This window comes from Dasypus novemcinctus, chromosome 10 (assembly GCF_030445035.2).
Source record: "Dasypus novemcinctus isolate mDasNov1 chromosome 10, mDasNov1.1.hap2, whole genome shotgun sequence".
Lineage (NCBI taxonomy): Eukaryota > Metazoa > Chordata > Mammalia > Cingulata > Dasypodidae > Dasypus > Dasypus novemcinctus.
The window spans coordinates 13,183,693-13,196,325 of NC_080682.1; the positions used below are offsets into that span (position 1 = coordinate 13,183,693).

The 12,633-nt window shown below is 40.4% G+C and overlaps 1 protein-coding gene across 1 annotated transcript in view; it reads left to right on the forward strand.

The window, feature by feature from the left end:
- The window catches only part of DDB1 (damage specific DNA binding protein 1), a 28,453-nt gene that overhangs the window by 480 nt on the left and 15,340 nt on the right, over positions 1–12,633 (forward strand). Inside the window, exons 2-12 of the mRNA XM_004469343.4 lie at positions 1,061–1,209; positions 2,159–2,275; positions 2,668–2,889; positions 5,199–5,313; positions 6,272–6,369; positions 7,122–7,280; positions 7,850–7,933; positions 8,514–8,630; positions 9,221–9,323; positions 11,885–11,960; positions 12,050–12,158. Coding sequence (XP_004469400.1) covers positions 1,061–1,209; positions 2,159–2,275; positions 2,668–2,889; positions 5,199–5,313; positions 6,272–6,369; positions 7,122–7,280; positions 7,850–7,933; positions 8,514–8,630; positions 9,221–9,323; positions 11,885–11,960; positions 12,050–12,158 — 1,349 coding nt within the window. The remainder of the gene's footprint in view (positions 1–1,060; positions 1,210–2,158; positions 2,276–2,667; positions 2,890–5,198; positions 5,314–6,271; positions 6,370–7,121; positions 7,281–7,849; positions 7,934–8,513; positions 8,631–9,220; positions 9,324–11,884; positions 11,961–12,049; positions 12,159–12,633) is intronic.

The following is a 12,633-nucleotide window of genomic DNA, read 5'->3' on the forward strand; positions in this document are numbered from 1 at the left end:
GACTTCTAAAGAAGCTGTCTTAACACGCGCCTTACAGGGAGGAAAAACTGTACTTGAGGGTCTCCTCTTGTCCTGGGAGGTCACCTTACCTCGAGGACAGGGATGGGGCCAGTGGGACCGAGAGGCAGTGTGAGTTGATTGTGCCGTGTTTTTTGGGCCCCGAGATTAGCCTCATGTGGTCGGTGGTGATGGTGGCTTTGAGAGCAGGAATTTTCATGTGAGGGAAGGGTCTGGGGGGCTTAGGAGGTGGAGGGATGTGAGGAACCCGCACTGTCCCGCCGAGGGCGAGGCTTCCTTCAGGCTCACCCCTTGCCTGAAACTGATGTTTTCATGAGGTCGCTGCTGAAGAAGGGCGTTGGGATCGCGTGGCCCGGTGCTGAGTTTGCCTTGTTGACTATGCAAGGATTGTTAAGGACACAGAAGTCTACCCGTGTCCGGAACCTAGGAATAATCTCCAACTCCATATTCTCTGCTGCATATGCAGACCCTTAGCTTGTATGTTTTACATAAGACCTGGTCATGATTTCAAAACATTAACTGTTGTTTGGAAAGTTAGAGGCGGCTGAGTGTGGATGAACGGATTGGTAGACTGTTGGGAGGGAAGGGGTGTGAACAAAGCAACGTGTTAATGTACAGCTCTGGAGATTTTCGTTCTACCTTGTCTGCTAGTCTAAGCTTTTGTGAGAATTTAAATGAGTACTAGAAGCGATGAACAGTTCCTCCACCATCTTCTAATTAAAGAACAAGTCTGCTACCATAATAGGAAAAGCAAAATTTGAGAAGATGGAGTTATCTTAAGGGTTTTCAGTATTTGTCAGTCGAAGGGCCCACTACTCTAGCATCAGGCCAGTTTTTTCAGTCTGATTAGGGGGGTAGCCTGGTGGAATGTATGAAGCGATACCCTGTGGAGTGCTGGGTTTGGCATTAAAGGGAGTAAAAGGAGGAAGCTGGAGTAAATGAGAATGCTGGAGATATTTTGGCTGCAATTGATAGGATTATTTAGATACTTCCAGGGAGGCCCTTCCTGTGGCCTCAAAGATTAGAGGATCTTTTCTTTCAGGGCACTTTACATCAGCGGAAGATCTGAACCTGCTCATCGCCAAAAACACGAGATTAGAGATCTATGTTGTCACTGCCGAGGGGCTTCGGCCTGTCAAAGAGGTGGGCATGTATGGGAAGATTGCTGTCATGGAGCTTTTCAGGCCCAAGGTAAGTACTCTGGGTTGGGCTCAGCAATGAAGGGAGAACTTTTGGCTCTAGATTGTTTTATGTTGTTTTATATAGTTGCTTGCAATGGGTGGAATACAGCTTAGGAGAGAAAATTTTTTTCTCTTTTTTAATGGCAGATTCTAATTTATATTCTTTATGAGCAAGCTCCCTAGAAGTAGAGTCATTAGGGAAAATTTTTTATCATGTTGACTTCTTCAGGAAGGTGAAATGAAAGCTTGGCTACTCTATTGCTTAGTGATTTAGAGGCTAGGCTCCAGAGTAGGGCAGTCCTGGCTGGGTGTTGCTTAACCTTTCAGAGCCTTGATCTGCAAAATGGGGATAATAGTATCCCATCCTGTGTTGTTGTGGAGATTACATAAGGTAAAAGCATAGGCCTTAGCTTTTGTTAACAACTACCATCATTGTTACTATCATTGTCATTATCATTTGCCTTCTTCCAAGTAGCCACCACATTACTTTCCAATATCTTAACTGAATCTGACCAGAAAGCAATAGGTTCCAAGTCTTATTATAGTCCTTTGAAGGAAATACTCACTTTTTTGGGTTTGTGTTGAATAAGATTTTTGTAGATCCATTTTAACTCCCATTGTTATATTCACAGAGGTATTGTGTTCATCATTCAGAATTTGAATGGTATGTGAGATTAGTTTGAGATGGAATTAGATGAAGGCATTGGATGTAGAGCAGAGAGATGGAGACTCCTGAAAACGAGGACTAGATGTTTAATCAGCCTCAGTTCCGGCCTTTTGGACACACCCTTAGGTTGTGTATGTGCCTCTTGCTTGTAATATACTCACCATGCATGTAACTCTCTAGGAAGAGAGGAATTTGGGAAGTTCTAGCCTCCTTAAAAAATGAGGGTTAACGATTGAACAGGTGTTCTTGTGTTTAAAAGGACCTCTTTTGATAGCATAATGTTGCTTTCCAGGGGGAGAGCAAGGACCTGCTATTTATCCTGACAGCTAAGTACAATGCCTGCATCCTGGAGTATAAGCAGAGTGGAGAGAGCATTGACATCATTACACGAGCACATGGTAATGTCCAGGTGAGACTACTTTGGGCTGATGCAAAATCTCCAGGTAGGGCTATCCTGGTTCCATGAGGAAAACTGAAGTGCTGGGGCAAGCCTTTATGTGATTAGAGAAACAAGGAGAAAACTGAAGGGTTGAGCTTTTTTAAAGAAAAGACATCTTTAGTTTACTCAGAGTCTTAAGAAATAGAGAAAGAATTCAATGAGAATCAATGTTTTACAAAACAATGTGCATTGATACTTGGACTCCCTGGCCCACTATATAGATGCCACTTGTCTTACTACCTATCTTAAAACCGTGAGATCCAGATGATGCTGGCTAAAGCTCCTGGGAAAGTCGTGCCCATTGCCTTCTGTTACTCTGTGCGTGTTTCAGGTTCTTCCCTAATCCAAGTTTTACCTCTTAGGACCGGATTGGCCGCCCCTCAGAGACTGGCATTATAGGCATCATTGACCCTGAATGTCGGATGATTGGCTTGCGACTCTATGATGGCCTTTTCAAGGTTATTCCACTAGACCGGGACAATAAAGAACTCAAGGCCTTTAACATCCGCCTGGAGGAGTTGCATGTCATAGACGTCAAGTTCTTATATGGTTGCCAAGCACCTACCATCTGCTTTGTCTACCAGGTACTGGTTTGGGGGAGAGAGGGAAGAAACTGTAGTTTTGCAGAGTGGAAATTGTTTTTGCTAATTGGCATGTCTAGATTTGGTAGTAGGGTAAGGCAGAAATGTTTGATCTTGTACTGAAAATGTTTTGAATGACACAATCAATATGGGTCAAATTTTGGTTGCGTTGTAAGTGCAGTAATACTTCTTATGGAGACAGGAAGCTCTCTGGGGCTTGGAGCAGGTTCTAATTCTGCGATTACACTGTGGCTGTGGGCCTTGGAGATTTTATAGAGTGACCCAGTTTATACTCTGTCAGATTCTCGTACTTCATGTTAGGTGGTTATTAAACTTTAACGATTGAGAAGTGATCTGGAAATTGCCTTTACAAGCAAAGAAAAAGTATCTTGGTGGTGCCTTAAATTTTTGTCTTCTAAGAAGAGGTTTGTGTTCTCTAGCATTCACTTTCTGGTGACTTGCTGGCTCTTCTATTTTAGTCTGTGCCTAAAACTTGAGCAGAGCTGATCCTGGACAGCTGTTCTCTGGGCCAAATTCATTAAGGGGGGTGGGGTGGTGGAACATCAGAATAACACACTAGTATCTGCCAAAAATTCAGCGTTTTTTATTTTTGTTTTTTTAGAGAGAAGTTGTATGTTTGCAGAAAAAGCATGTAGAAAATACAAAGTTCCCTTCTACCACCCCTCCCCCTTATGTGCTGGGACCAGGGATTGAACCTGGAACCTCATACATGGGAAGCCAGCACCCAATCACTGAGCCACATCGGCTCCTCTGAGTTGGTTTTTTCATTTGTTTGCTTGTTGTTTGTTTTTATTTTTAGGAGGCACTGGGGACCTAACCCAGGACCTCCTATGTGGGAAGCAGGCGCTCGTCTGCTTGAGCCACGTCTGCTCCCCTTGTCCCCCATTTTTAACACCTTGCACTAGGGTGGTACATTTGTCAAAGTTGATGAAAGAGTTATAATTGTACTATGAGCTATAGTCCATGTTTTCTATTAGGTTAAAACTCAGCAATTTAACAAATGGCCATAGAGCATGAGGTCATTTCACTTAGGTGTGGTTGAATCAGTGATGGAAGGAAACAGTAGTCTAGTTCAATGTTGTATGTGTGGGCACTTAAACAGTTTATAGCCATGTATATTTTGGCAGTATTGATGTTTTTTTGGTTTGTGTATTTCTTAGTGTTGCCATAAGTGCTGTAGTTCTGAGGCCAGTTGGAATAAAGTTCAATTGAACAAGGTGTGACTAGTTTAGATTTTGTTTGATCTTGTTTATGGTGGATTAGTTATCAGAGCTGAAGTAAAAACTTAAAACTCTCTTCCTTCTTCAGTTCTGTGTGTATCAGGTCATTGACATTGTTGGTTATTTGAGGCTCACTCAGTCTTTTCCCAGTCTCGGGTCTGCCAATTGTGAACAGTCTTCATTTCCATAGACTCGGAAGCCCCAATACAAATTCTAACTTGAACTTTGATAAAATTGTGTCTTACCCCAGTCATTGATGAAAAATTGCTTTGCTTTGTGCCAAAAACTAAATGACAAATATTTAGGTAGGTACCTGCCTCTCATGCTAAGTGCTTCAGAAGTTGTTGCAGTGGTTGAGGTGTAGTCCCTATCCTGAAACATGTTGTTGAATTTCTTCTGTACCCTCTTAGAATCTGGCCCAGCCTTTGTGGAATCCGTCCACTGCTAGCCTTCTCCCCTTCCCTGCTCCTTAGGCTCTTAAAGGTGACTTTGGCAGCACTAGAACCAGCATGAGTCATGATTCAGAAAAAGGAGGGGAAGAGGGTGTTAACAATAGAGGACTGGGGGTTTTGACTGACTTTAGAGGAGCAATATGTTCTCTTCTCCTTACCATCAGCCCATCAGAATGCTTGTAAGAATTGTATCGAATTAGTTTTTAAATCTCTTTGATATATTTAGTTTCTCAGAGGCTTTTACCCCCTTCCCCTCTCTAGCTATTTTGTAAGTTTCCTGAGGCCAAGGAACTCATACATGTATATGTTGTATTTCTTAGAATGCCTAGAGTAGTGGACAAGTTCATTTTTCTAGTTCTTTAAACTTTCTTGTTTGGCAAATGGTGAGACACTGTAGGTGTCAGGTGTCAGCAGGCTATCAAGAAATTAATCCCAAGCGCATATGGTGTCTGTCAGTATAGTGGTGAATAAGGATGGAAAGGCCAATGTGGCAGGCATACCTAAGAGACCCTGATTGTCAGATGCTGCTAGGTGGTGGTGACTTGTCTCTTTCAGGATCCCCCTCCAGCCCAAAGTTCACCCTTCATAAGGGCTAACCATTCCACCTTTCCTGACCTAGGACCCTCAGGGGCGGCACGTGAAAACTTACGAGGTGTCTCTCCGAGAGAAGGAATTCAATAAAGGCCCTTGGAAGCAGGAAAATGTAGAAGCTGAAGCTTCCATGGTGATTGCAGGTTGGTTGGGGGTTTTAGGAAAGTTGCTCCCTGTTCCCTCAGCTCTCTGGCTGATTCCTTTTTCTCTTCTTGTTTCTTCCTCATCTTTTCTGCTTTTCATTTCAAGTACTATCATGTGTATGCACTATTCAGCACTCCTTATGTCTTTCTTTAAGTGTGTTTTCTTCCTTTTTTTTTTTTTTTTTCCATTTCTGTCTTTGGAATCTTCTGGATTTACACACTTTAAAAAGTATAGCTTTTCTTTTCCTGGGGTGAGAAGTTGACTATAAAACATTGAGACTGATGTGCAGAGTGGTGTCTTTATGGGAATTAGTCTCATTATTTTAGTGTTGGGCATAACTTTTAAAAACAGAAAGGGATCAGTAGAGCTTCTCTAATCTGAATCTTATATTTCATAGATGAGGAAACAGGGACAGTGGGGCTTGCCCAGGCCCTTACCTAATTGGCAAAGCCTGGGCTATAATCCAGGCCTTTTCATTTCTTATCCCCCATTCTTCCCTCAACTTATGTGGTCTTACCCAGTAGAGAACTTTTAAAACTCTAAAGAGCAAATTGGGTCTTCTAAATGGTGATCCCAATAATGGGGGTAAATCAAGCTAAGGAACAAAAATAGAGACAAGGAAAAGAGTAAAAAACTTTTGCTAGAAAGGATCAGAAGTTTAGGAGAGAAGATGGGGAGAATGTATGGGGAAGACTGTTGGAAAAACTCCCGCACCTAGGAATGCTGAAAAGATAAAAGAGGGGCAATAAAAATATTTCCAGGATTAAATGATGGCCAGTCTGAAATTGCAAAGACAGGAGTCTCAGGAGAAATATATCCCCTTCCCTGGGCTTTGATGTTTTTTTAAAAATAGTGATTATATTAAAGTTTGCCTTAAGGGTAACTGGCTCAGGGCCTCAGACAGTTTGGCAGGTCCCCTCTACTGAGCATTTTAATGCTGCTCTCTCTCTCCTGCAGTCCCAGAGCCCTTTGGAGGGGCCATCATCATTGGGCAGGAATCCATCACGTACCACAATGGAGACAAATACCTGGCGATTGCCCCTCCCATCATCAAGGTGAACAGTATTCCTTTCCCTTCGTCTTTATTTTTTTATTAGAAAAGTTGTGGGTTTACAGGAAATGGCAGAAAATAGATCCCCCTCTTTCCCTTTTTCTTCCTCCCATCTTTTTTTCCCTTGTTCTCCTGCTCCTCTTCCCTTTTCTCTCCATGGACTCCCAGATACCTATCATACTGTTTTTTGTATATAGGCTATTGTGTTGGTCATTGGGGATACAAAGAGAGATAAGCCTGGCTTATGCTTTTGAAGAGCTTGCTTGCTAACTTAGGAGGAAGAATTAATTAAAATAGGTTTACCTAATTCATTAACTGGGGCAACTTCAAAATTAATCATAAGAATAGGAAAAGTATGCAAATTCTATTTTATGTAATATTCTCAAGGTTCAAGTCATGTAGACTTGAAGTAATATGTAAAGTAATATGGTGAGAAATTAAATAGACTTTAAGAAATTGGTCATTAAAATTGCAAGTCATAAAATTTCCTTTTTGAGGGTAAATAAAATCTGTGATAGCTTTTAGTCCAGTGAATACTTACTATTTCTAGTCTGTATAGTTCCCTTTTCTAGTAGAAAATTGTCTTCAAAATGAACATTTTCTATCACATATAACGTTTATTGAGTAGACTCCTGGGCTTTGTAGGTTCCTGCTAATAAAGTGGCTAGGTGTAGTAATGGGAGTGGTCTGCTAGGATTTGCTTTGTGGTTGTGGAAGAGCCTTAATCTTTAATGACTGGTCCTTCCCTGTTGGCAGCAAAGCACAATTGTGTGCCACAATCGAGTGGACCCCAATGGCTCACGGTATCTGTTGGGAGACATGGAAGGCCGGCTCTTCATGCTGCTTTTGGAGAAGGAGGAACAGATGGATGGCACTGTCACCCTCAAGGATCTCCGCGTGGAACTCCTTGGAGAGGTAGGGCTTGCCTACCTCCTAGGTGCCTAATGACCCCAGAGGGTGGACCCACATTACGCCTCTGGGAATTGTGACTTTCTTCAAAACTTAACACTTCGCAACAAACCCTGAGAGTCCTGCTGTGGACGTTGGTTTTTGAAGGAGTCAGATATTGGAAATTTTCACAGGCAGAAAAAGAAAGGAGGGAAACAGGAAAGGATGCAGTCTAGAATTAAAGATCAATTAATGCTGATAATTAGTTGTGGGACAAGGTTCCCGATTAGTTTGACTTATTTGGTTTTTAATTGTTGTGTGCAGGCTTGAGCTGTTGGATTAAAATTGTTTTTCAGAGTGGACAAAGTAAATTACAGAGTTTTCTGAGTGGAGGAATGTGATAAATGGAGAGTCACAAACTTCAGACATTTAGGAATATTTGTTTAGTGTGACCTGGGTTTTGAAATGGAGAGTTGTATCCTGAATTATAACTGCAGCTGTGCGTTTTCTCAGCAGATAACTGAGAGGTAGGTAGGACAGTGTCTGGTCTCACATAGAGTCTTCTGATTTCTTGCATGCCATTGCCTTTCTTGCAGACCTCTATTGCTGAGTGCTTGACGTACCTTGATAATGGTGTTGTATTTGTCGGGTCTCGCCTTGGTGATTCCCAGCTTGTGAAGGTGAGAACATTTCATTTCTTCTGGCTTCTTTTTTCCTCTCTTCACTGTTGCTGCTTTGTTTTTCATGTTTCTCCTGTGTTTGGTGCCTCTCAGGATTTCTCCTTTTCATCTCCATCCTTCCTATCCAGCTTTCTACTTGTTTGAATTTATAGCCTATGCTAAGCTCCTTGACCTAAAGTATGCCAGGCAAGGTGGTGGGTGCTGTGGATACAATAATGAACAAGAATCCAATCCTACCCTCAGATAGGTCATAGTCTGATATACTGGATCCCCTAGAATGTGAATATTTTGGATCTTTTCTGCAGAAAAAAATATGTAGGCATTTTTTTGTTAATTTAGAGAATGCATTGTTTCTCAGAAATCCATCAACGAAACTCCGGGTTAGAAATCCCTGGGAGAGTTAATGGGTTGCCAGTAGGACAATCATGCTCCTAAGTCTATAATCCTCTTTTAGGAGCAGCTAGTGGAGCACAAGAAGGACAGATGTAACAGGATTGATAGTTTCCTTTGGATGATAACCACCTTCTTCAGGTGGGTCGTTTAGGGACATTCTGGCACTAATTTTGTTTGTTCTTCTTAGCTCAACGTTGACAGCAATGAACAAGGCTCTTACGTAGTGGCCATGGAAACCTTTACCAATTTAGGACCCATCGTGGACATGTGTGTGGTCGACCTGGAGAGACAGGGGCAGGGGCAGGTAAGGGGGTCATCCTGGGAATTGGTTGATAGTTGGGATATCCACTCATACTTTGTCCTCCTTCTGGCTTTGTGTATCTGGAACAGGGAGTGCACATTGAAAATACTTTTAAGAGCCTTGCTCACTAATTCCAGTCATGAAAGGATAGCTACCATTTTTTGAGTGCCCATCTTATTCTGCCATGTACTTTATATTCATTTGTCTTTAACCATATGAGCCCCCTGTCAGAGCTTCTTGGCCATTTCACAAAGGGGGAAATTCAGGGTTGAAAAAGATTAACTTGTCCAGTGTCATATCTAATAAATGGCAGGTGTGCCTAATTCCAGATCCTCTGCTATTTCTGTTAAGCTAGGATTCCAAGGAGCTAAGCAAGCTTTCTAGGAACAGTGGTAGGAGCTTTTGCTTCTTGGACTAGGATGTCCTATCTGCTCAGTAAATTTGAGACTGTGGTTATCAGCCTCTGTTAAGTTTGCATCCCCAGTCATAGCTCCACAATAAGGGTCCTTGGATTTAGCTTGTTTACTTTTTGGGCTCAGTATGATGCCCCAGCCTTTTGAGAGGCTATTTAGAAACCTTTTCTCTACTTGCAGCTGGTCACGTGCTCTGGGGCTTTCAAGGAAGGTTCCTTGCGGATCATCCGGAATGGAATTGGAATCCACGAGCATGCCAGTATTGACTTGCCAGGCATCAAAGGTAGCCTTTGGGTAGATGTTGGGTGGAGTTTTTATTTAAGTGATTTTGACCTTTGGCCTCATTACACCTCATGAAGGCACTAGAGGAAAGCAGATCAAATGATTAAAAAAAAAGTCTTGACAAATCAAGTAATAGAAGCTTAAGCGTATTTACAAGTACAAAAGTAAGCTTTAAAAAAAAGGAGACTAAAATTGAGTAGTGGAGTAGAGAAGTAGGAGAGAAAAAGATTGCAAGTTAAATTTAATGTTGCTTATGTTTGGTAACTGTTAGATTACCTAAAGAAAGAAGGGCTTGAGGGCATTGTATAAAGGTGTAGATATAAAGATAACTTCTAGAAAAAAATGTGTCATCCCAAATTCCAGAGCTACAGTAATGAGAAAGGTAAAAGAAATACTACATAGTGAAAAACTTTACACAATAAACGTAGCCTAAAATAATATGACAGAACTCATTTCAAGTGTGTCGTCTCAATAAATGTAAATGGGCTAAACTTGCTTAATATAAGAAAAAGAACAGATTGAATCATAAAGAAAAACTAACTCAGAGTTGTATGTAGGAGATACGTCTTAAAGTTATTAAGAATATGAAAAATAAAAAGGATATGAAACAATGAAAACCAAAATTGAAGTTTATGAATTAGAAAGGATGGGAACATATGGCTATAAAACCCAAGAGAATCAACTGGAAGACTACAAGCAATTCAGATTCATTCGGGTCACAGAATATAAAATTAATGTACAGAAATCAACATTTCATATAAAGATAGTGAGCAAAAGGCGCAATTATCAATAGAAACAAAGATAAAATACCAAGGGGTAAGTTTAACAAGAAATTCAAAAAGCCTGTGTAAGGAAAACTTTAAAATGCTTCTGAAGGATTAAAAGAATAGATCGATAAATAAAAAAGACATACCAAGGTCTTTATAAATCGATAAAATAAATCTGTTCTCTCTTTGACTTATTTTTACATTTAATGGATGCAGTAAAAGTATCAATAGGATTTTTTCTTCATCTAGATAAGTCAAAGTCCAAATGGAAAAAAGAAGAAGCAGGAATAGCCAGGAAAACTTTTAAAAGGACACTGAGAAGAACTAGCCCTCCAGATACTGAAATACACTATTAAGCCTCAGTAATTATATGTATGGTATTGGCACATGAATAGGCATAGTCCAATGGCCTGGTTCAAAGGTGGAGAAATAAATACAATTTGCATGTGGGAATTTGGTGCATGGTAGGGGTGGCACCTCAGTTCAGTGAGAGAAAGATGGAACTTTAATACATGTTGGGATAACTGATAGATTGTTATACACTGTATATGTATATGTAGAATCTAAATGAATCAAAGATTTACATACAAAAAAATGAAGCCATACAAAAGCTAGAAGGAAAAATTGGTGAGTTTCTTTATACTTTTACGATGGGGAAGTTCTTTTTAACTGACTCAAGATAGAGAAGCCAAAGAGAAAGCTTGATAAATTCAGTTACAACTACAGAAAAAACGTTTTTGCATGGCAAAACAAACAAAAAACACGCCATTTATAAGCCAAGTCTGAAGAAATGACAAACTGGATAAGAATATTTGAGGTATATCTTATAGACAAAGGCCTAAATCTCCCTCACTTATAAAAAAAAATTCCCAGAACAGCAAACCTCGTGTCCCCAGGTAACAGAAGGCAATGTAAATAGTTTCAAAAAGTATGAAGAGAAGCTCAGGCCTCATTTATGATAAGAGAAATGCACGGCAAAACTAAACAGAATTATCATCCTTTGCCAGTTTGGCCAAAATTCTTAAAAGTTTGACAACACATTTTGGCGCGGCTTGAGGAAATGAGCATACTCAGGGCACCCTCTGTAGAGGGGAATCGGGTGATCGCTGTCAAAACTACAGGTGCATCTAGTGGTATATCCAGCAGTCCCTGTTCTGGGCATCTACCCCACAGACTTTCATACCTATAAGATGGCATAAATACAAGGTTCTTAATTGTGGCATTGTGTGTTATAGCAAAATACTGAAAAAGTGGCAACTTGTTAATAAATTGGTGCATCCACATAATTAAATACTGTGCAGGTAGAGAACATAAAGTGTTTTATTCTGTTTTGTACTTTTAAGAGAAAGAAAAGGTGCAGAACCATGTATAGTAGACTATTTTATATTTGTATTTGATTGTAATACAGTGTTTATCCTGTATCTTTAAATTACAAAAAAAATTGGAAGGATCACCAAGAGACTGTTACTGATTATGTATTGGGATGGGTTGGAGGGAGAGATATGAGAGTGAGGCTTCTGTGTATTCTTTTTAAAAACATTTTGACTTTTGGATCCTGGAAATGTATTACCCAATCCAAAAATTAAATGTTATAAACATCCATAAGCTTAAAACAGTTTAAAAAAATCTACCTTCTTCAGAGTCATAATGGCAGGAAGGGACAGAGTTGGGATTTCAGCTTAGGACTGACTCCAAAGTTCTTGCTCTTCATATGGTGTTAGGCTGCCCCTTCTGTTGATGAGCAGAGCTGGTGTTGGTTGGTCATCTGGATCTTAATCCTTGGTCATTGTTCCAGGTTTATGGCCACTGCGGTCTGACCCGAACCGTGAGACTGATGACACTTTGGTGCTCTCTTTTGTGGGCCAGACAAGGTAAGGATGGGTCTGGTGCCAGTTACTGGTGTGAACTTTGGGAGTGGGAAATCTGGTTTGTCTTACCCAAGCCTTCTGTTGAGTTGCAGAGTTCTCATGCTAAATGGAGAGGAGGTAGAAGAAACTGAGCTGATTGGTTTCGTGGATGATCAGCAGACTTTCTTCTGTGGCAATGTGGCTCATCAGCAGCTCATTCAGGTAATGAATGAGAAAAGAGCGTCATTTACTTGCCTTTGCTCTAGAGTGCAGGACAGCATACTGGACTTTTAAACATAGTCCATTTTTATGGCTCCAAAATTAACATAGATGTTCCAGGAAAAGAAGAAAACTATTTGATAAAGGTTTGTTTTTGTTGTACAAGTGTATGCATATTTTGTTTATTCATATTTTCTTTTGCAGATTGAGGTTTGTAGATAGATGGTTTTGGAACCTGTTTACCACTAACTATATAATATCTTATAATACACCTTAACATTTTTTTCATCATAATAGTGAAACATGCTCATTTATGAAAATTTGGAAAATGCTGAAAAGCAGCACTTCTTACATATTAATTATTATAACCAGAGGTCTTATTCTCTTCGGATCCTTATGATAAACCTATCTGCTTTCTGGGGGCAGAGAACCTTTTGGTGCTTGTCAACGGTGAGAGTCTGATTTCTGAGCGCCCTCC